This window comes from Papio anubis, chromosome X (genome assembly GCF_008728515.1).
Source record: "Papio anubis isolate 15944 chromosome X, Panubis1.0, whole genome shotgun sequence".
NCBI classification, from domain to species: Eukaryota; Metazoa; Chordata; class Mammalia; order Primates; family Cercopithecidae; genus Papio; species Papio anubis.
In genome coordinates, this window is record NC_044996.1 from 134,630,600 (window position 1) to 134,654,981 (window position 24,382).

A 24,382-nucleotide genomic window follows, 5' to 3' on the forward strand; every position below is an offset into this window, starting at 1 on the left:
CTCTCTCCATCCAATAAATTAATGCTATCACCTCTATCCTCACTATGTCCATGGTGGAAATATTTCTCATCACCTCACCGTCCTGGTTCAGGACCCATCATCTTATCTGGATAGATCAGCAGCCCCTCTCTGCTCTCCTTGCTTTATCTCTGGCTCCATGCATTCTACTCTCAACTCAGCAGCCAGAGTGATGCTGCTTCATGTTAGTCATCTGTTCAAAATCTCCAGTGGATCCCCACCCACTGCAAGTAAGAGCAGAAGTCCTTATCATGACCCATAAGACTTCATGACATCTGATCCTGGCCCCATGACTCCTTCCTACCACCTGCCTCCTTTCCTACTCTCTTCCAGCCTCACAGGCCTCCTCATCACTCTTGACTCAAGACCATTATCATTGGCTTTCTTTTCCTTCCTTCTACCTAGAATGATTTTCTCCAACTCCTTCATCAATTTCAGTTTTCTGCTAAAATGTCAGCTTCTCTGGGACTGACAATCCTATTTAAAACTGCATCTTCCCAAGCATTTCTCATTGCCCTTCTTTGCCTTGTGTTTCTCTGTGTTTTCCTTGTATGTTTGTTTAATGCCCGTCTTTCCACATTTGTTATCATCTTCATGAAGACAAGAATTCTTGCCTGTTTGGTTTGTAACTGAATTCCCAGCATCCAGTACCTGGCACTCAGGAAGCATTCACTCAACATTTATGCAATGAATGAAAGGAAGGGAGGGAAAAGAAGACCTGACAGAGAAGCACAGTGGTGCTGAAGTAGAGCTTGTGTGGAACAACTGCTAGGGGAGAAGATGGGAAAGACAGATTGAGGAGAGCAAGCAAGTGGATGGCTTCAGCCACGGGAATAAAAAGAGTTTCCAGTAAGTGAGTGTCTTGACCACGGCATTCTGACAACCACGTAGAGAAGAAATGTGATGCACATGTTAAGGAAATAGCACACAAATTTGCAAGCTGTTGTATCAAAGGTTCATCAAGTATGTATTTTTCTTTGCAATGAAAAACTCAAACTAGCTGAAGTAATTTGAAGGCTCACATAGCTGAACAATCGACAAGCAAATATGGCTTCAGACATAGCTTGTCCCAGGACTCAGATGATATCAAGACATCCCTTTTATCTCTATTTCTTGGTATTGTTTGCTCAATTGTCAGCACAATCAGCAGGCCTCATATGGATACAGGTCCTGCATCCTCTCTTAGAAGTCTCAGGGGAAACCTCCAGGCTTTTCATTGCCTCTAATGGAGTCACATGCTCATTGCTCAGGCAACTATGATGATCTGGGAATGGAAGGCTCAATAGACTTAGACTAGGATACACACTTCACCCTCAAGCTAAGGGTTGGGTAGCAGTTGGTTTTCCAGAGGGAACGTGGTGTATAACTGTTATAAGAGGAGGGAAATGGAGACTTTTAATGATGAACAGATGACCACTACAAAGGGCTAATGAGGGCTTGAACTTGGGTCACTGCAGTTGAAATGAAAAAGGGAGAAAAGAAGTAACAGAGATGACGTCTAGTAGGCCTCCTGGCTCTGAATGGAGAGAGGATGCAGAGAAACTTTAGTACAATTCTGAGATCTTGAGCTTGTATGATGAGAAGTTGGCAATGTCATTAATGAAGGTTCATGATGAAGTAGGAGGAACAGACTTGTAAGAGACAGAACGCCTTTCCTTGCTTTCTCATCCCTGTTTTTATTAATAAAATTGTTTCCAGATTCTCAGAGCCCAAGAACCATAGAGTTCTGCAAGAGGCAAGAAGCAAATTCTTCCGCCAACCACTTATTTTCAGAAGACTTGTCCCTGCAGTTTTAAAAAGTTTTCTCTCTGAGCTCACGTGTGAGAGAATCAGACTGAAATTTTACTTTCTCTCAATAGTTTGAGTTTCCTTTGGTTGAGCTGTCAGCTTCTATGGAATAAGAAACCACAAGTCAGAGCTGGGTTCAAGCATCTCTTATAGACCATTTCCACACAGATGACTTAGGGTTGTGAGGCCATCTTCTAATGTACTGTGGATGGATTAGGCTTAGAAAAACATATGATGCTCATCTATAGAACTCTACTGGATGCCTAACAAATTACAAAGTGAGAAACTTTTCATCATTGATGGACCTGGTGCAAGAAAGGAGTAAAGGCAGGCACCGAATAACAAAGTGACATATGCAAATGTAGTAACCAGCAATTTTTTGAGTATTTACCATTGACCAAGTACTGTTTTAAATTCTCAACATATAATAAGTCATTTAATCACCATAGCAATACTTTGTGGCGAGTACTATTGTTATCCCCATTTTACACGTGAGGAAACTGAGATCTAGGAAGATCCTTGTTGATGTACCTTGTCAAGGTTCCCACAGCTAGTGACTGGTATGGCTAAGATTCAAACCTAAGCAGTCTGGCTCAAGGGCCTGCCTTCTTAATAAACTGATCATATATTCCAGAACTGCCCAATACAGTCATCATTTCTGCCTGCTGTCTTGGCATAATTATAAATGTGAACTCTAGAAAGTGTCCCCATTTGGGCAATAAATTATTGACACTATTTCTCTGAACCATGATATTTTCCTTATTCAAAACCAAGAAAATCTAGCCTGAGCAATAAAGGCATCCAAGTGGTTCAGTTGTATCTCCAGGCATATGAGGGGTGACATTTTGGATTGAATATGACTATTTGGTAATCATCCAGTTGGTCCTAAGAATTAAAGCAGCTGCATGGGTTGGCATAGCTTTCGTTTTAACCAGCATATCACTCTGCTCTCTTGCAACTTTTAAGGCTCTGTTTTATGCTACAGTAAAGTTGTCAATGACCATATTTTGCCTATTTTGGGAATGGTTTTATTTATGCCTCAACATTTGGCTCCTTCAGGTTCCCCCAGATCTCCAGAACGAAGTGCTGATCAGCCTGTTAGAGACCGATCCTGATGTCGTGGACTATTTACTCAGAAGAAAGGCTTCCCAGTCATCGTGAGTATTCCAGTGTTGCATCTTCTAAAGCCTCATTGGAGATTTCTATTTCCATTTCTGAGAAATTGGAAACGTTCACACAACTACATGCAGGGTGACCTGAAGTGGAATTTTGGCACGTTTTTGACGATTCTGATCAGTCCATCTAACCAGAAAATGCTTCAGTCCCATCAATCCACTTACCAAATTAGAAACCACATTACAAGATTTTTCTGTTTCATTTTCAGCTTTCTCTAGCCTCTCAGGGTCTTTTTGACTTCATTTACAGGGAAAAAGCACTAAATTACTGGCAAGGGACTATAATGCATGTCAATGATTCTACTTCTAGAATGCTGATAAGCATGCGTAGGGGCCCTTAAGGCTGCGCCTGGATGCATCTTGCTTGTGCAGCTTTACCAGTGGGATTAACCCATTATCAAACCACAAGACAGACCTTAGCTGAGGCCTAGGTGCCCATTTGAAATTAGAGGTGTGCACCCTCTTAGTGCTCCCATTTTTTATACCTAGTATTATTTTGATAAAGATGCACATGGGTTTCTACATACACTTATGTTTGCAATTAGTAAAATGCAAGCCATGCTGCAGGCTATGGCTTGCTGCCATTTTTGCTCCCAAAGGAGGAGTGCAGAGTTTTTGCATTAGTCAGATTTTATGGTTACTTCCAATCTTTGCTGCAGAAGCAGAGGGTGTGGGGACGCTGAGCATTTGGCATACCAGTTAAGGGCATAATATAGCATCATTAACCAGGAGTAGTATTACTACTATGACACCAAACCATAAATTTGTGACAGGAAAAGTTGTTGCTATGCCCTTATAAAATTATCACTTTTGTTATACTTTTAATCTACTAAATTTCAGCAATTCTAAGACATGTTTCTCCCATGCCCTATCATCTCTGAAATTGAGACTAATCTTATAACCAACGACAAGCTCCTAACGTAATCCTGTACCTGTAATCCCAGCACTTTGGGAGGCCGAGGCGGGCAGATCGCCTGGGGTCAGGAGTTCGAGACCAACCTGGCCAACATGGCTAAACCCCGTCTCTACTGAAACTACAAAAATTAGCCAGGCATGGTGACAGGCGCCTGTAATCCCAGCTACTCGTGAGGCTGAGATGGGAGAATCGCTTGAACTCGGGAGGTGGAAGTTGCAGTGAGCCGAGATTGCACCACTGCACTCCAGCCTGGGCGACAGAGTGAGACTCCGTCTCATAATAAATAAATAAATAAATAAATAAATAAACAAACAAACAAACAAATAAATAAAATAATGGCATGTCTTAGTTGATGGTGTCTTATGAACAGTAACACATGTTAATGTATTCCTGTATATTGGTGTTGAACTTGATAAATTGATTTTCACTTATGATTATTTCAGATACTTAAAAAGTTACATTATTTAGAGAAATTTGGTGAAAAGGAATTCCATGTTGTTCAACCTCCTTGTTTCCCAGGTCATTACAATGATAGCACAACTAAATTCAGCTTCACTCCATTTCTAGCTTAGCAGGGAAGACCTTTTAATTGGATTATCCTTTCAGATGTACTTTAAAAAATCTATGTCTGGGCCATTCATTATCAGGCCAAATTCTGATTCAAATAGGACCAAATTCTGTTGAAAGTAAGGCCTGAATTCAAGCCCCAAAAGCCATGAGTGAATAAAATTATATTCAAATTGTGTAGATGAGCTAGTATTTTATGATCTTGCTTTTCAGATCAGAGAATTAGACTTACACCTAAATTTCTTGTAGATTTCTAACCCTCATCAAGGTATAAGTCTTAATTTATATTAACAAATGGCTTTTCTTTTCAGCAGATCACACACCACCATAATTTTAATAAACTCATTTATTTCCCTCCCTTGTACAGAAAACAGACATGGTGGCATTTCTATTTATAAGCCCCTCATTAAACTGCACTTATAACCTATGGTTCGTAGTATATGGGAAAGCTATAAACTACACACTTTTGAAGAAAACCACTGATTTTTGCCTGGCCAAATTTCTGCTTTTGTGTGGCATTATTAGATAGATAAATACTATACTTTAAAGAACAGTTGATAGAAGTTATTTTTACATGGTTTTCAAATACGCTCTTTGAATATAAATGCCATGGTAAAAAAGCGAACCTTTCTCTTCTATTAGGAAAAGGAAGAAGCACACATATTAAGCCCATCCCAAGCTGTACAATTGTCCAGCCCCTTCTGTTCCCTATCCGTAAGAGTAAGAAGTAGAATTGTAAGGTGTAGGTAAGCAGACCCTAGACCAAGATTTTAGGTGAGTGTCAGGGCTTCCAAGAAAAGAAGAGTGAGCCCATAGAAGCTCTGTGTATGTCAGAGACTAGCATTACCAGTGAACAGAAAACACTGGGGGAAGACTTACTTAGGAGAAGAAAATGTTTGGTTTTTGTTTGTGTTCCTCTAGGTACAGGACAAGGAACAGCCCAGAAGGCAGAGAATGATGTCATGAAGTAAAAATGCATACGTGAATGTTTACTTTTAGTGATCTTTTGAGGCTTGAGAGTGCTACCTCTCCAGCTGTAGTTGCTTTTTTTTTTTTTTTTTTTTTTGAGATCGAGTCTTGCTCTGTCACCCAGGCTGGAGTACAGTGGCACAATCTCAGCTCACTGCAATCCCCACTTCCCGGGTTCAAACAATTCTCCTGCCTCAGCCTCCCACGTAGCTGGCATTACAGGCGCATGCCACCACACCTGGCTATTTTTTGTATTTTTAGTAGAGACAGGGTTTCACTATGTTGGCCAGACTGGTCTCGAACTCCTGACCTTGTGATCCACCCGCCTCAGCCTCCCAAAGTAGGTGATCTTTTTGTGCTTTAAACTCACTCACTCATGCTTCCCAAACTTTACTATGCGTAGGTATCACCAGATCTTGTTAAAATGCTCTTTCTGAATCAGTGGGACTTGGGGAGGTAGTCTATGAACCCGAATTTCTAACAAGCTCCCAAGTGATGCTGATACTACTGGTCCATGATCCACACTTTGAGTTTTAAAAGCTTAAAATATCAAAGTGTATTCTTGCCTTTAGGAGCTTTCAGACTTGTTGGAGGAGGCCTCCAAGGGTAGAATGCAAAACAATAGGTGCTGGCCCACTGGCTCTCAGACTCACCAGCCCCTTAGAATCACCTGGGAGCTTGAAGAACAACTATGCCTGGGCCACCCCTCAGAGATTCTGGTTCATTTTTATGCGCTGCAATCTGGACATTGGGATTTTTTAAAGTCTCTTGCATGATTCTAATGAGCAACCAGGGTTAAGAACCTCTAGCTTAGATCCACCACATTGGATATCACAAATTTAGTATCACATGGGAGTTTGAGCTGGGTGGTTTTTGATATTAAAAAGGCATCCTTGTGTTGACAAAGGAAGGGAACCAATGCTCTAGACCATGAATCCACTTGGAGTTTGGAGAAGGGAAAGAGGTGTGATTTGAAGTCTCAGAGATGGCTTTTGGGAAGAGGAAGGATTTGCAGTGAACTTTGAAGACTGTGGAGGATATAAACAGGCCTGGATATTTGGGAAGCTCGCACCAGGACCTGGACATAACAGTAAATATGTTGGCTAGCTGGGGGCACAATAAAGAGGCTGGCCAGCACTGAAGGTAGAAGCCCTTAAATGGCAGGCTGAGGGGTGGTGCTTAAGTCAAGAAGCAGTGACAATAGATTACTGTAAAGCTAAATTATAGTAAATTACAGTACTCTAAACTGCCAGATGGTGCTGACTGCATTGGCAAGTCAGTTATCCATCAGTAACACATGTTTGTGTAGTCAGTTATCTGTCAATAACACATGCTTGTGTAGTTTAATAGACTGGTTACCGTTTCAGATCCAGAGCCAGATTGCCTAAGTTTGAATTCCATTTCTATTGCTATTAGATATGTGGTCTATTAGTTAAGAGTTAATATCTGTTAATATATAGATAGATCTCTCTTTCTCTAGTTTCCTCATCTGTAAACTAGAGATAAAAAGTAGCACCAACTCAAATACAGAATTATGCTCTTAGAATATAGTCTGGCTTATAATAAACATCATCAATTTGTTCATTTACAACTACTTACCAAAGGCTTGGCCATCACTAGATTCTACTTTGGTTTTCAGGAGATAGCAACCTTCCAGGCAATATGACACAAGAGAGAACCCATTCACTTTAAGTTATAGCATTGTGTCTAAAAGCAAACACTATGTTTGCTTCTAACCCTTTGATTTTTTTTTTTTTTTTTTCTGAAGCTTCTGTTCTCTGCCACCAGTTCACGTACCTAAATAAAGCTTTACATTCCTGTGAGGCCAAGTGGAAACTGCACAAGATTTTATTTGGAGAAAAGAAACAAGTTTTCAAAAGAGTGTAAAACCAAGAACAAGAAAATATTATAATTTCTGTTTTGAAAGAGCAAACGTTTAGTGATATTTGGGAACTTAATGTTTTGTTTTGATTTGGGTTTTTCACTTCTTTATGCAACATCGGTATTGGAGGAGTTAAAGGATAATTCCTTGTTTTTTGTCATGCTTGTCTGATTAAATGTTTGACTTCAACCAAAATGGGATGCCAGAGGGAGATTAGAAGAGATTTTTATGACTGAGAATGCAAGACCAGGAGTTTGTGACCAGCCTGGTCACCATAGCAAGATCCCAGCTCTACTAAAGAAAAATTTAAAAATTATCTGGGCATGGTGGCTCATTCCTGTACTCCCAGCTACTCGGGAGGATGAGGCGGGAGGATCACCTGAGCCCAGGGTTTTGTGGCTGCAGTGAGCCAAGATTATGCCACTGCTCTCCAACCTGGGCAACAGAGTAAGACCTTGTCTCTAGAAAAAAAGAAGAAGAAGAAGATAGAAAGAATTTGATTTAAAAATATATATACTTGTCAGGTATATTTATTAGCATTATATATGCTCTTTTCTTCAAAGGTACTTAAAATAGTTCCCCTCCCCTTTGATTTAAGGATGTGAGGAAATAGGGAATGAGAATGGGAGGTTAATCAAACAGGACAGCATATGTTGAACGTGAGTATTTGCAACAGAACAAAGGAATCACAGTAGGACTGGGACTTAGTGACAGGCAAGTGAGACACTTGCCTAGACACAGAATTTAAGGGAATGCTGGAAAACTCAGTCACTAAAATTGATTATATTGCAATGTAATATTTTTTAAAAATCCAAGCTAATGCCAAAAATGTTTGATGAAGAAAATATCAAAATTTTAAAAAGACTAGCCATGCTTAGTCATAGAACCTGAAACAAAAGGTAAAATATGTGCTGCTGCATTAAATGGAAGCAACTCATAAGTCATATTTATTTTTTGAGACAGGGTCTCGCTCTGTCACCCAGGCTGGAGTGCAGTGGCACGACCATGGTTCATTGAAGCCTCAACCGCCTGGGTGCAAGCGATCTTCCTGCCTCAGCTCCCAAAGCAAGATTTTCAAAATCTGCTTTGTTTATCTTGGTTCCAACTGACAGAATTGCTATGTTTGACAGTTTCTCTTGATCAAGTGACAATCTTAAATAAGTTTTAACTAAATTAACCTGAAATAAAATAAGGAAATTCTGTTTGGGCATAAATAAAACATTTAAATTTAACATAAATGTTATAGGTTCGAATGTATCTTCTTTTCAATTTTTTCAACTGCTTTCATGTTCTGGGAAAAAAAATTATACATAAAACCATGTATATAGAGGTACACAGTTTTCTTTTGCCTGAGGCATCTCGGGCCCCTAAGTGCCACATAAGGGATGCTTTGTAGAACTAAGCATGATTAATGTGAAAATCCCCCATAAATCCGGAGCTCAGGAGAACTCAGCAGAGCTCAGATCATCGGTGACACAGTAACTAGTTTCAATAACAAGTCTTGTAATTTTTAAATATAGGCTTGAGGAAACATATAAAGATTTGCTCTTATTCTCGCAAACCTCAGGGGCTACACAGAAATAGAATATTAATTAAATAAGGCCAAATAAAGTATCTTCCCTTCTATACTCTGGAAACAAGATCAAAATAGAACAAATTTAACTGCGTTTGGAGAGAAGGCAGATATGGATGAACTAAACTCAGGTATATATATTTAAATTTCATTGTGGTTAATTCTGTTAGTGGCCTTCACAAAGTTTTTACTGAAAAAAATTAAATTAAAATTTTTTTTAAATAGCAGAACTGGTGACTAGTGTATCAAGAGCATGGTTGAAGATCTGTACTAGTCTGAAAAAAAAATTTCAGTACTGAAAAATAATTGTATTGTTTAGCTAGATATTCATCCTATTGAGTGACAAATCTGCTTTCTTCATTCTGGGGGAGCATTAGGCTTTCTTCTAATTTAAAGGTATCACATTTAACTTACCAAATAAATATCACATAGATCATTTCTTTTAATCTTTCAAAGCTCATCATTAAAAATATCTTCTTTCACAAATCCATGGAGTGTTATGTGACAGATTATAATTTTTGTTTTTCTTTTACTAGGATTTTTCAAATCAGAAAGGGTTTCAGGAAATTTTCAGACAAGAAATCTGACTTTACCAGTACAGTGTAACAGCAAAGAGTCCTATTGAGTGGTAGTAGCTGTTGGCCTCAATACCCTGGAAATTATGAAGCATTGACTGCCCCTGCCCCCCTCCCCCAACATACACACTCCATTCAAGAAAGCCTTTCCAGCCAGATAGTTTTAGAAAAAGCTTATGTGGAATAGAGAATTCCATGATGAAAAATTCCAAAATGTGTGCATATATGCCTTCTATGGAAAGGCATTCAAGATGGAGGGAGAATTTATCATATCACCCCTTCCTTCCTCACACCTTTACTGTGATTCACGGCTTCTTTATAAATTTGCAGAATGTTAATTTGAAGATGTTTTTATCAGGCCCTCTGTCAATAATGAAGACAACACTGTCTTATCTTCACCTGTCATAAGTGCTCCATATGCCAGAGATCTTAGGAGGGAATTAATAAGGACTACAAATGGGGGGACAAATTTCACCAAAGCCTTATGCCCAGGGTGTTAACTTCATCATCCAGTGGGGAGTTTAGAGCCATGTCAGTTCTTCTTTGAAGTGGAGCGCCTTTATCCCTAGCAATCTGTGTAAGGGAGGCTTTGTAGAACTGATGGTGATTAATGTGCACATTCTTCATGATTCCAAAGCTGCTCCAGCAATGGATTCCTTTCCCAGTTCCATTGATACAATCCAAGATGGATGATACAATGCTTTCAGTTCCAACAGACTGGAACTTATCAGTCAAATAATTAAGCCAAGGATGAAGCCAACACACATTTGAAATCTCCACAGTTCTTGCTGGGGCAGCTCAGCAAGGTGCTGGGCAGGCCCCATCCGGTGATTGAACCGGAGTTTTCCATTTGTCCCCAGAACAAGTTCTGTGCTTCCGGCTGCAGTGCAGGCCTGCCCACAGTACCCTGCCAGCATGTTTACGCCCTGACCTGGAGGGACCAGCTAAGGGTGAGAATGTGACTCGCTCTCCATGCCCATCCTTGCCTGTCTGGTTAGCTGAGATTGGCCATGCATGCTGTAGATGGTCCTGGGGTTTGGGGATCTAACGGGGAAACCCTCCGTGCATGGAGGCAAACCCATGTAGACTGGTGACCTGTCCACCCAACCTCAATCCATGATGCTCTGAGACTGGAAAGAGAAGCCACCAGGCACTTTTGGATGCCAACTCATGTCAACTGGCAACCCATCCACCCAACATTCTGAACCTCAATCTATCAAATGTCACATCATTATGAGTCAGCTCTGGAGGCTTCTTGAGTGGGCATTACCTTCCTACAAACCAGCTCCAATTGGCAGCACTCTAATTTCTGAACACTGGTGGAGAAATGAGTCCAGGAGGAGGAGTTTTAGTGATTTTCCACAGGACACTCAGTGTCAAATCTAGAAAACCATACTATCTTTTGGGTATGTCCGAAAAATGTGATAAGCAACCACAATGTCTTCTCTCAGATTTGACTCCAGGATAATCCAACACTAAGAAGATAGTTTTGAGTTCAGCATCCCAAATAAAGGCATTAAAATACTCATGTATCTATTTACATGAAATATTTACTCTGATCAGTGACTCTTATCAGGCACCCTGGTCCTGGCAGACAACCACTTCTCTGACAGTTGTAGCCTGGAAGGGGGTTTTTCTTTCTTTTCTCACTTTTATCTCTAGGTTTCAGGGCCAGAGAAATTTCCTTTCCTATATACTTTTACCATCCACATTTCCACTACACTATACCTGGATTTATTCACACCCTGTCTTCTTGCAGAATTTCTGGATTACAAGAATTTGTTTTTTGATTTGTGATTTTTATATGGAAAATCTTACAGAACTTTATAGATTTCACCTGATTTATACATTTGACAAGCTGCTTTTACAATAGCTTCCATAAACTTAGAAATGTTTCAGAAACTGGGATAGAATAGAAAGATTTAGAAGTAGAAAATGGAAAATGGACAGACACAGGAAGTATAGGTGTGTAATGAAGGTGTCCACAATGACTGGATGCCGAGCCCCCATTACAGGACAGATGTGCTCTGAAAGGCCCTCACAGTTCTGCTTCCAAGTCTCTGGAAATTTCTCCAGACTCCAGCCTCCACTCAGCAATCCTACTCTCTCCCTCTGTTCTGTGTCTTTACTTCCAATTGTATTGCCTAAGTGGGTGTATGTATATATGCATGTGTATATCATTGCATGTATGTGTATATGTAATATGTCTCTGTGTATACGTGTACATGTCTGTCATATTTATGTGCGTGTGTATATACATGTTTGTATGAATATGTATATGTGTGCATAGGTCTATGCATATATGTATGTGTGTGTTTATGTCTGAATATGTGTATGTATGTGCGTGTGTCTTATGTATATATGTGTGCTAGGTATGTATATATGTGTATGTATATATGTGTATGTATATATGTGTATGTATATATGTATGTGTATGTATATATGTGTATGTATATATGTGTATGTGTATGTGTATGTGTTGATCCTGGATTTGCTTCTGACAGATACAAAACAATAGAATGACACTACTTTATTTTTTAATCTATGAACTGCCTATGTTGTTATGAGAGTCCTGAGGAGTGAATAAAACAGTTTTTTTCTTTTTAATCGGTGGGCTTTCATGTGAGAAGATAATTCTTGGTCATAGGTTCTTAGGCAAATTTGGCTGCCACTTCCTGACCTCTGCTAAGACAATAAAATGATAGGGAAATATTTTAAACATTTTAAAAGGCCATTAACTCTAAGTAAGAAAGAGCATTTTACTATTGATTTGTAATAATGTTGAACACTATTTACCAAATAAATTCTAGAAGGATCCCAACCCTAACTGCCTCTGCTGCTAGAGAGCATGGTATTCAGCATTCAGTCAGCTCCTTGTTTCTTTCAATCCCAGACTCAGGTCAGGAAAAAGAAGAGTTGTTAACAGTAGCTTAGTACAGTGCCTGCCACATAATTAACTCTGTATAAATATTAACTTTTACTCTCTTCACAGGCCAAGGGGATAGTTCACATAAGTATATTTCCCAAACTGCTTGCCATGTGTATTCAGGCTGTATCTCCTCCCATGGCTGGGATACACTGAGGGGTGGGGAAACTTTGAAAAGAAGACATCATCTCTCATTGGATGCCCCCTCTGTCTATGTCCCTGGCTGTGACCCCAGCCATCCCAAGGAGGTTCAGAGCCTGTGTCTACTGTGAGACACCTCATCTACCTCTACCTCCAGGGATTCGCTTCAGTTACCCCCCGATGTTTCCTCCCTGATGGAGGGCCCAGCTGTGGTTACTTTGCCGGCTTGACTTAGGAGACTGAACCAGAAGAGCAGAGAACACTACACTGGTCCTTCCTACTCCCCCTTTCACTTCAACATGTTCTGATCCACAATGGGACTACACTACATTCAGTTGTCTGGATCCTGCTTAAGGCAGACAGACAAGGTTCAGGAATCAACTAGGATGGGGACACTCTTCCTCCTTCCCCTAACTGTGGCCTCAGTAACCCCAAGGTCAGGACCACCACATTCACTCCCAGGGCAGCCAATGCTGCAGTTTTGGCTACCATCTTTGGTTTCCCTCCTGATTTGCCTCTTAGCAGACCTTTAGCCCACTGTCACATCTACAGATTGAGAGAGGAAAATAAGGTTTGGTTATTAGAGGTTCCCTAACATCCCTGTGCATCAGAATCACCTGGAGGGCTTCTTTAAACAATTTGCTGGCCCCACCCTGAGTTTCCCTTTTAATAGTCAGAGCTGGCTTTCAGGGCTGTGACTCGACACTGAGAAGCAGCCCACGTTTGGTTTACTGAAAGCAGCCATCTTGAAATGCTTAATGCTTTTTAAACATGGGGGCCTCACATGTTCATTTTGCACTGGGCTCCACAAATGATGTAGTCAGTCCTCTCAGTAGGCCTAGAATGGAGCTGTAGAATTGGCATTGCCAAAAAGTTCCCAGGTGAGACAGATGCTGCTGCCCAGGGATTCACGCTTCACAACCACTCAATGAGATCTTGCAGACCTAAAGAATAGAGGAAAGGGACAAGGGACAATGGCCCTCTGCCTCCTCCTCTCTCACCTCTACTTCATCAGATCCAATCAGAGATGTTAAAACAAAGGAACAAATGCTGTGGCAACTTTAATTTTGCTGTTGTTATTATCGTCTTTGTTTTATTTTGTGTTGTTTTCACCAAACTAAACGCTCTCATGGGGCATACTGCCTTTTCACCAGCCCCCCACCCCCAACAACTAATGTAGGTATAATTTCCCCTACCTATACATCAGTCCAAAAATTTTTTGAAGCAGCTTGAAAAATATATAAAGTGAAACAATGTCATAGTAAGTAATTAATTAGAGATGCTGTAAGTAATTTGAAATGTTGGGGAAAGGAACACGATACAAAGAATGATAAGATGAAGCTGGGATGCAAAACTCACAAAGGCATCCCCAAGCTTAAAAACACCAACTCAATTGGAGCCTTAATTCTCTGAGCCTCTTAGCAGTCATTGGAGACAGAAATACATTATTTATTACATGATTCATGGCTCCATAGGGTAAAAATAACCTACTCATCAGTAGAAACTCAAATGTCCATAGTACCAAGACTTAAGGGACATTTCTTCCATTGAGTATCTTTATGCACATAACTCCTGGCTTAATCTTCAACTTATAACACTTGGTTGAATGTATTCTGTTCTATATGGGTTGTAACACGGATGAGCAAGACATGAGAGAATTATTGGGCTCTCTATGAGCTAAAATACGACCTTTCCAAAACTTTCCTCCCAATATGAGTGGCGCAAAACAAAACAAAACATTGGTTGCACTGATTTTGTTTTGGTTTAGCTAATGAATTGACTCTTTAAGTCATCTCGTACAGTAAGGCTTTATGTACTCACTGTTATTGATAGAAAAATACGACTTATATTCTTACTGAGTAGACATAAGACATTTTTATTAATGACTGGAAAAATGGCAGCTAAACAGGGAAAACAAATGAAAGTATCCCAGTAATAAGATTTCTAGCCCTAATCTAACACAGAACACTGATTCTGAGCTGACGTTAGCTTCCAGTTCAACACATGCAATTTTTCTCATTTTCATAATAAACTTTAACCAGTGATAGCCCATGACAACAGATAAGTCTCTATTTGTTTTCTCAGCTAGAATAAGGAAGATTTTTTTCCCCTTTAAATAGATAGGGTAGTTAAATAGCCGCCTTCTCACCACTTTCCAGCAGAAATAGTAAGTTCCTTTTATTTTTCCTTCAAACTCATTGGTGGCCTGAAGGTCTGGAAAATCATCCTCATAGCAGTCCTCTGGCTTCTTCCCATAAGATTATGTGATATGAGTTCAAAGAGGAGGCAAGGAAGGGGCTTCTTTATTCCATGTCGGTAGGAAATGTCCTCAGCAAAAGGGTTCAAGCCCGTGGTTGCCTCAGTTACAGCTGTGGCAGTATCACAGAAGCTCGGATGTTTTTCCCCTTGATATTAACCCCTGCTGAAAACCTCAGACGAAGCTAGATCCCTGTGAATGCACTTCCTCCAGTTTGCATGCACAAAACCATTTGGTTAGGAAAGTGTTGTTCAGGCATGTGTTTACCTTCTTTAAGAAATAAAAAGGATTTGTTTTGAAAAATTAAGCCAGAAGAGAACAAAGACTAGTAAAGAGAAGTGAAGTAAGGGGGAAAAGATGTAGGTTCTGAAACTTTTAATCAACCTGTGATTGTTTCCCTTCAAGATGTTGTCAGGGCCAGTTTTGAGGAGGGTAGAAAATAAAGATGTTTCCAGGTAAGACTTCCCATGCTCTTTTCATGTTGCTCAAATTCTCATTTTTCTGTTCCACATACATTTTCACTGTTATTTCTGTTTCTGTGACAACTCATGAACACAGGACTATGATAGTGGTATACTAATTAGTACATCATATCAGTTTGTAAAAGCACTAGTGCCTTGTAGAATCATTTTAGATGTATTTGAACAAAATGGAGTCTAGTGACGGTCATATATTTATTGTTTTTGTCACCACTTTATATATGAAACACTTATTCCCACCGGTGGCACATCATCTTTACCATATGAAAGATGGATTTACTTACACTAAGTATTTTTGGGGGAAGGAAAAGTTGTCCATAAAGCCATAATGAACTTCAAGCAAAGTGTCAATCATAGTTTTATCTGAATTATTTTTAATGCAGGATATTGAGGAAGGTGAAAGAATTATCTACTAGTGTATCCTTACCTAATAGATAGTGAGCATCAGACTTTCACTTAAAAATGGAAGCAGGAATGAGTCCCTGAGGCACTTAGCGATGCCCATTGGCAAATGCAGGGCTCCTTGTCAGTTTCATTCTCACTTCTCCATCATTGCCTTTTCCTGTTGTATCTGTTGGGTTTTACTGCCCCCTGCTGGTCATATCGTTGAAACCCTTTCACCTCATGGATGTAGATATCTTGGAACATTGCTCAAAATGGTCTTTTTGTTTCAGCCCTTGTCCATGCATACTCCTCCCGTCATTTGTATAACAGCCATATTGTTTAAATCTGGTCACTACTTGTTAACAAACTCACACACCTGTAATTGTCTCATTGTGCCAGAAGCCCTGACATGCTGCAGTCGGAAGTTTCCTTTTCCGTGGGAGGGAGGCATTCATCTACAGACTCCAACAAGGCCTCCAGCGGAGACATCTCCCCTTATGACAACAACTCCCCAGTGCTGTCTGAGCGCTCCCTGCTGGCTATGCAAGAGGACGCAGCCCCGGGGGGCTCAGAGAAGCTTTACAAAGTGCCAGGGCAGTTTATGCTGGTGGGCCACTTGTCGTCGTCAAAGTCAAGGGAAAGTTCTCCTGGACCAAGGCTTGGGAAAGGTAACTGGAGCCTGGCCAGCCGGCGCTGGCCAAAACAAGTGACCCTCCTCTTGTTGCATGTGGCATGGTGTGGGGGCTCTGCGGACCTTCTCTTCGTCTCTCCCTTATTTGATGTTTCTGTAATTCAACCTGCATTTACCGAGTACCTGCTGAACGCCTACACTAGGAAGAGGAAGGTGTGGCGAGCCCAGTCATTGGCTGGGAGGGTCCTTGCAGGCCACGCTCCAATTCTCAGATATCTGGGAAATAAACACATGCCCAGAGGAGCCACTCCTATTCCCAGCTGATCCTTTTTCCCTCCAGCATCCTAGGAACTTTATGTACACTGGATTTGGGTTGCATATTTGCTAGTCTGAGGCGCCACCCAATTACTGCTGTTACTTTTCTAAAGAAAACAAGCTGAACCTACTATGTATGAAGACAACCTTCCAGAACCAAATAGTGTTAGTATCCAATGACAAGAGAGCACTAGACTGGGAGTCACAAACCTGCTCTGCCACTTTCAACCTGCAGGATCTCCAGTGAGTGAGTGAGCTTCCCAGAGTCCCATTTCCTCCTGCTGTGAAAACTCAGAATGATAACAGTATTTAATTCATTGAGTTTAATGAACTAATCCATGTAAAGCCCTCAACGCAGCACTTCGAATGTAATACGCACTCGATAATACTTGCTGTGTAATCTTGTGTGCATTTCTTACCTGCTCCTTACGCTAGTTGCATCGTCTGTAAAATGATCTCCTGGGAACCTCCTAGGGATGAAGTGAGATAACGCATGTGAACTGCTGAACACGTGGAGGCACCCAGTAGACGTCTGCTGCTATAAATCGTAATTATAATCCCATCATGGGATTGTAGTGAGGATTAAATGAGATGGTGAAAAAGCCTAATGTAGTGCCTTACTCCATAAATATTGATGGATAAGCTAAGGGGATTTATGAGTGAATGCATGCATGAAGAAATCCAATGATACCAGTAGCAAAGTACAGAAACTCTATTGTTCCTCTAGTTCTGTGTTAATGTGGTTAGCGCCTATAAAGCTGTTGCCACCTATCACCCTTCTATTCATTTCCTATAACATGCAAACTTATTATTTTATGGTTCCAAAGGTGAGAAGTCTAAAATGGGTCCACAGGGCCTCTTTCCCTTCTGGATGTCCTAGGGCACAATCGTTTTCTTGCCTTTTCTAGCTTCTAGAAGCTGCTGCATTCCTTGGATCGAGGCCCCTTCCTCCATCTTTTAAGCCAACACACTAGCAGCATCTTCTCTCTTACCCCTCTCTTATAAGGACCCTTATAATTATATTGGCCCCATCCAGATAATCCAGGAAAATCTCCCCATCTTAAGAACCATAATTTAATCAAATCTGCAAAGTCCTTTTTGAAAATAACATCTTTGTAGATTTGTGGGATTATGACACAGATATCTTTGAGGGGCCCTTACTCTGTCTGCCACAAGCATGATATAAAAAGGGCCTTTTTGTAAATCCCAAGCAGAATGAACATGCTGAAAGGTGGATCTGAATTGTATTGTTTTGTATGCAACAGGATCTTGAATACAATACTTTGCACAGAAGAGATGTTATTAAAATGTTCATTGATTTTTAATTTTCCTTTTGTGTTATATACCTTTTTATACACTTTTTCCCTAGATCTGTCAGAGGAGCCTTTCAATATCTGGGGAACTTGGCATTCAACATTAAAAAGCGGATCCAAAGACCCAGGAATGACAGGTAAAGTATTAATTTTAAACTTTATTGCATTTACTTTTAAAATTATTTTCTAAAGTTTTCTTTACTATCATTATATTACATGCTTGTCAAACATTATTTGGGAAATGCTGAAAATGGGAGGGGATGAAACTATCCTTAGGCTTTCCACCCAAATATGCCAATCTTTGACTATATTTATTTTCCATTTCCTTTGCAAAGGTTTTTATAGTTACAATCATTCTGCCTGTGCAACTTTGTACTATTTTCTAACTTCCATTTTCCAGTTATTCTCCATTATCCTTTTTAAGGGCAAGGAATATTCCACAGAGTACATATTCATATTTTACAAACCAATACTAAGTCATTTGAAAGTTTTTCTTATTGTTGTAATAAGTTACACTGTCAGAAGCCTCTTATGTAATTCATTTTTCAAATTTTTAATAGATTCACAAAATTTTGGAAAGCAAGTCAAAGGTTATAAATCCAAAACAGGGAAGTGGGTCAAATATAACAAGGCTTTCCAAGAATCTGGAGGTACAGTCACCATCTGTTCTGTATAGGACCCACTACCTTGCATTCTGTAAACTGTGGATGGTAGGAGATTTTACACTGCTGTGTGCAAATCTCATCAGTATTGCAAATTAGTAGCTTTTCATTTTTGCTAACTTGTAAAACAAAACTGCATTTATTGATTTGATTTGCATTCCTTTCTTACCAGTATTTTTCAGTGTTTCTGTTAATTTGCTGAACTCCCCCCCCCATTGAATTGTTACTTTTATCATTTCCTATTTATGTATGCTAGTGTTTTTTAAATTGATTCTTATGAACTCTTTATATAATAAAGATGTTAACTCTTTTTCCATATTGTTTACCACTTGCATTTTCTTTTTTTACATCATTAATTTTATCACTGTCTCTTTTCTGTGAATTCTTTCATAAAATTAATCTTTAGTTCAGCATTGGATAGTCAGTCATCTATGCGTTTCTTTTTAATGTTATTTCATTGTTTCAACCTTAATTTTTTTAATCCATCTGGAATACGTGTTATATATGGTATAAAATGTGTAAATTATTTGTTTGGTTGTTTTATATTTATATTCCCCTTCTCATTGTTTTGTAATATCTCCCATCTTACATTTTAAAAGCATAGTACATTTTTAAATTTAATGCCATCTAGCGCCGATTCCTTTTCTAACTATATCTCACTGTATCCTGTGAAGAGCCTTACTGCATTTTCCTTTTCCAGTGTCACCTGTTTCAGCTATCATTTGTTTCTTTGTAAATACTCACATCTCCCAACTCCCCTGCCCCCAACATGGCCGTGTTCTTGTTCTTTGTCTGCTTTTTAAGAAGTGGGGGGCAGAGCAGATTCATAGGAAAATGGTAGTCTGGGTACACATGCCCCAAGGACTCCTCCTTTGCCTTGCAAAATGCACTGTTATTTCTTTCCTTTCAGTTTCCTAAAGAAAGTTGTATCCTTTGGGGAAAGCTACCTGCTATAACAACACCGAAATGGGGCAGTGGCTTAACCTATTACAACTGGATTTCTCCCTCACTGTCCCAGTACAGTGTGGATTGTGAGGGGTGAGGAGGGGTGGGAATGTATGAGGGGAGGGAGTGCTGTCTTCCACATAGTTACTAAGGGGCCCAGCCTAGGCTCTACATATCCGGTGGCTCCACCATCCTCAGAGCCCCAGGAGTCTTCCAAGAGTTTCAGAACCTAGGGAGTCTTCATGCTGGGCTGGTAGTTAAGGGAAGGGGGAAAGCAAAGATCAGTAGGAAGGCATTTGTTTAGGGTTTTATTTATTTATTTATTTATTTTATTTTATTTTTAGTTCAGGCCTAGAAATGGCTCACATCACATCTGTCCACACTTGTTGCCCAGACCTCATTTCTGTGGCCCTCCTAACTGCCAGAAAGGCTGGAAAATGCTATGTAGGAAGTAAAGGGGAACGACTGGGTGATCACCAAGTCAGCCTTTCCTGCATTGATGGTAGGAGAATATGCATAGTGGCTGGCCTCCCTTCTGGCATGGAATGGGGTACTTGAGATTCAAGTAACTTCATTGATGCAATAGAAACATGAAAACATTATAATTTGTATCTCTCCTGGATTACGGATTGCATTGAACAAGAAGGGAATGCTTCTTTCACCTTCTGGATTCTGAAAAGTTTTCCCAGCCATGTAGAGGGGCCCTTTCCTGAAACACAAATTGGTGGCAAAGCCAATTATTAATCTAGTCTGACATCTCAGCTAACCTGTCAGAGTCTAGGCATATGAATTGAGCCGATAATCAATTTATATTTTTTTGTTTTCCTGGGAGGGTTCTTTTCTTCAGGTAGCAGCAGCTAAGAGCATACTATGCCGTTTCAGTTTTAGAAGTCCGGGGGGACGTCTTAGAAATGGGAAGGAAATAACAGGATTTGAATCCCCAACAAGGATTCTACAAACTGACTGCCTTTATTGGGCTTTCTCTCTGACTTCCAGGTTCCTCTGGAGACATTTTTGAAAGCAGCTCCCTAAGAGCGGGGCCCTGCTCCCTTTCTCAAGGGAACCTGTCCCCGAATTGGCCTCGGTGGCAGGGGAGCCCCGCAGAGCTGGACAGCGACACGCAGGTGGCTCGGAGGACTCAGCCCGCAGCCCCTGCGACGGAGGGCAGGGCCCACCCTGCGGTGTCGCGTGCCTGCAGCACTCCCCACGTCCAGGTGGCAGGGAAAGCCGAGCGGCCCATGGCCAGATCGGAGCAGTACTTGACCCTGAGCGGCACCCACGACCTCAGCGAGAGTGAGCTGGATGTGGCCGGGCTGCAGAGCCGGGCCTCACCTCAGTGCCAAAGACCCCGTGGGAGCGGGAGGGATGACAAGCGGCCCCCACCTCCATACCCGGGCCCAGGGAAGCCCGTGGCGGCGGGGACGGTAGCGGCCCGGATCCAGGGGCCCCCGGAAGGCGTGGGGACAGCCACGGACCAGGGAGGCCAAGCAGCCGAGCGAGAGCAGCAGGTCACGCAGAAAAAACTGAGTAGCGCCAACTCCCTGCCAGCAGGCGAGGAGGACAGTCCGCGCCTGGGAGACGCTGGCTGGCTCGACTGGCAGAGAGAGCGCTGGCAGATCTGGGAGCTCCTGTCTGCCGACAACCCCGATGCCCTGCCGGAGACGCTGGTCTGACCCCGTGCCCAGCCAAGACCCCATGCCCAGCGCCCCACACCCTCCAGCCCAGGGGGGACCGTGGGTGGTGGCCACTGGCACATTTAGTGTTCTTCTTTCACGCTTCTCAAAAGCGACACAAGAGAAATCCAGTTCACCTACAGAGGTAGAGCACTCACGCCCCCGCCATTGAGAATAAGGTTCCATTGCGTAGCCAGCCTTAGGAAAAACAAACAGAACCCAAACCAGATGGCAATGTCCAATCTAAAAACGTCCCTTTTGGCTCTATAATATAAGATACAACTCTTGCTTTGGTATAGCCTAACCGTATTTATGTGTCTTCAGTTTTGACTATTGTATATTCTGTAACAGATTATGTATAATCGTATATGATATATTCACAAAGAGAAAACAAAAGGAACAATTTTTAAAAAACACTTCACTTACATTAAGCAATGAGATATACTAAACAATGAGATTCTATAGAATGTTCTAGAATATGCACAAGCGGGTTTCTGTGCTTTTGCCATAGCTTTATAACTGGGGATAACCCTTACTTCAATGCCTAACGAAAATACTAACAAGATGAAACAGAATATGAGAAGCTATATTTTTATATAGGAGTCAGATACAGAAAGAAAAATCACTGAATGGTTTTTGATATTGAATACGTTTTCAGGAAAATCCTAAATCTGACAGATTATGAAATATATTTTTAGAACTTGTTTAGAAAGGATTCAGTTAACCAAACAAGAAAAAGGCAGTGCCTCACAAAGAAATTAAGAAGTTGTCCGTCCCACATTACATCAAATTCAGTTTTATATAGGCCATATATAATATATATTTATAATGTATAATTTTTATGTATTTTTCAAAACTACAAACTGGAATCCAACTATAAAGTGTTTAAGAATCTACATAGAATATTCAAACTATAGAACATGTTTTTCCCTTTGCCCCATAATCAGTATTTGCCAAATTACATGCAATTCTTTAAAACCTAAATCACATTTGGTGGAAAGCCTACAGCTTTGTACTTACATTGTGCCAAAGGCTGAGGAAATGTTTTCTTTCGTAATTTTATATGTATTGTAAAATGTTCTACCGTACTTTAGTAGTTTGAAGTTTTTCAAGTGCATAACTATTTTTGACCAGCAGATGGCGATAAGCTTCAGTATTTTATGCAATTTTTTTTTTCACTTCTGAAGGGAAAGTGTATCATAAAAAAAGATTTTTTTTTTTCTTTTTATAAAACATGCTACTCTTAATTTTCATGTTGGTGATGAAATTTCCAGTGCTGTTTCTTAAGGTTCTATCTTGTGCCATGATGAATAAAAAGTTAAGCAAAGACTTTGTTTCCTGGCTTTAAATCTCTTGAATGAATTTGCATCACATTTCAGACATATATTTCACTATCCACAGATCCAAGTGTAATAAATCATGGCAATTCTGTGCATATACATATATAGCAAAAAATATGGTTTAAAAATATCAGACGGATTTGGGACATCAACTCTGTGACACCAAAGCATTTAGAAAGGTATAATAATTTGTTGCAAGTAAAGGCTGATTTCCTCGATTGTTGAAGAGGTGGTTTTCTACAGGACTGAAACTCAGATTTCCTGAGTTTCCTGAACTGTGTTGGGCAGGTGTTGCCCAACGCAATTCCTGTTAAGTTACACCTGCTCTATGGGCCTTAGATGCTTAATTTGCTTCAGGGCCGAAATAATAAAAGCTAGAAGTGGCATGTGATATTTCTTATTTGGGGAATGGTTTGAGATAGCTTCAGGCTCTGCCATCAGGTCCAGCACTTCCACTAGTGGCTGGGACTCAGGGAGGATTTGCCTGCAGACCTCTGGTTCCTCCTGACTGCCCACACTCAGCCAAAAGTTGTCAACAAGATCCAGAGGAAATGCTGCTTGGTTGTGGATCACAGGTGGCTTTTCTGTGCCACCTACTCTCATCCTACTCCTGCTGATGCTACTTCCCTGGCTTTGAATTTGACCATGATCTGATCGGCTCTTTCCCTCCTTCCTAGATTGGATGGCCTGATAAATGGGACTCTCTTTCTACCACGTTCTTGCTAGAGTAGTCCTATGTTTTAAAAACATCCAGATCAAATGGCCCTGAAGTTGATGCCTATGTCAGAAAAGGTCACGAAAAGTATGTCCATCTGTTAATAGATCTAAAATAAGCAGTCCAGAAAACAGGACTCACAATATCTTTTACATATACCTCAATATTCACTCTCCCTCTCTTTGTACGTTTAAGCCTAGGGGCCGTATCTTTAGCTTAGTGAGTTTACAGCTTCTTTTTTTTTTTTTTTTTTTTTTTTCTTTTTTGAGATGGAGTCTTGCTCTGTCGCCCAGGCTGGAGTGTAGTGCTATGATCTGTGCTCAATGCAACCTCTGCCTCCTGGGTTCAAGCGATTCTCCTGCCTCAGCCTCCTGAGTAGCTGGGATTACAGGCGCACAACACCATGCCCGGCTAATTTTTGTATTTTTAGTAGAGATAGGGTTTCCTCATGTTGGCCAGGCTGGTCTCAAACTCCTGACCTGAGGTGATCCACCTGCCTCGGCCTCCCAAAGTGTTGGGATTACAGGCATGAGTCACCATGTCCGGCCTTGTTTCTTAAATGCCTTTATCATATTGAAAATAAGCAGTTTTTTAAAAATACATAAAACCCAAAGACCTGAGGGAAATTACCCTTTCTAATACCGTATAAATGATATAATACCTGACAAGAAAAAAATAAAAAACTCTTTCAAGCTGGCCAAAACCCCTTTAAAAGGCTGTTCAAGTCACTCATTCCCCATGAACAGAGAACTTCAACAAGCATGAAAAAAGCTTCAGTGTGTCACATATGTTTCTCCATCTATGAATACTCTGACATTGACATTGAAACAATATGAACCATTGTTTTTGTGTCTCTGGCAAAGGGGCCAGAATGGGGATAGCAGAAATAGCCAAATACGAATTTGTCTTGATCCATCTAAGTAGCTATTACCATATGTTTGTTGTGGGTTTTTATACAAAAAAAAACCCTCTTATATCAATGGAGTTTGTGCAAATTGAGGAAATTTCTAAATAAACCCAGCTTGCTTCTTTTCTTATGCACATTTTAATACACATCTGCTTGGCAGAGAAACAGCATTGGGATTAAATATAAAGGGACGTCAGAACAAAGTCCAGGCCTGTGGGGTATGTCAGTCTG

At 40.6% G+C, this 24,382-nt stretch overlaps 1 protein-coding gene across 5 annotated transcripts in view; it reads left to right on the forward strand.

Annotated features, from left to right (window-relative positions):
• Positions 1-22,516, forward strand: part of ARHGAP6 (Rho GTPase activating protein 6) — a 597,687-nt gene extending 575,171 nt beyond the window's left edge. For 4 of the 5 annotated variants that reach the window (XM_003917397.5, XM_009197187.4, XM_017953834.3 and 1 more), the window contains 4 exons: positions 2,866-2,963; positions 16,050-16,318; positions 17,966-18,046; positions 20,513-22,516. In XM_003917397.5, coding sequence (XP_003917446.2) covers positions 2,866-2,963; positions 16,050-16,318; positions 17,966-18,046; positions 20,513-21,189 — 1,125 coding nt within the window. In that variant the 3' untranslated portion in view covers positions 21,190-22,516. The remainder of the gene's footprint in view (positions 1-2,865; positions 2,964-16,049; positions 16,319-17,965; positions 18,047-20,512) is intronic. The other variant, XM_017953833.3, reaches the window with a different exon arrangement.
• Positions 22,517-24,382: the final 1,866 nt, after the last annotated feature.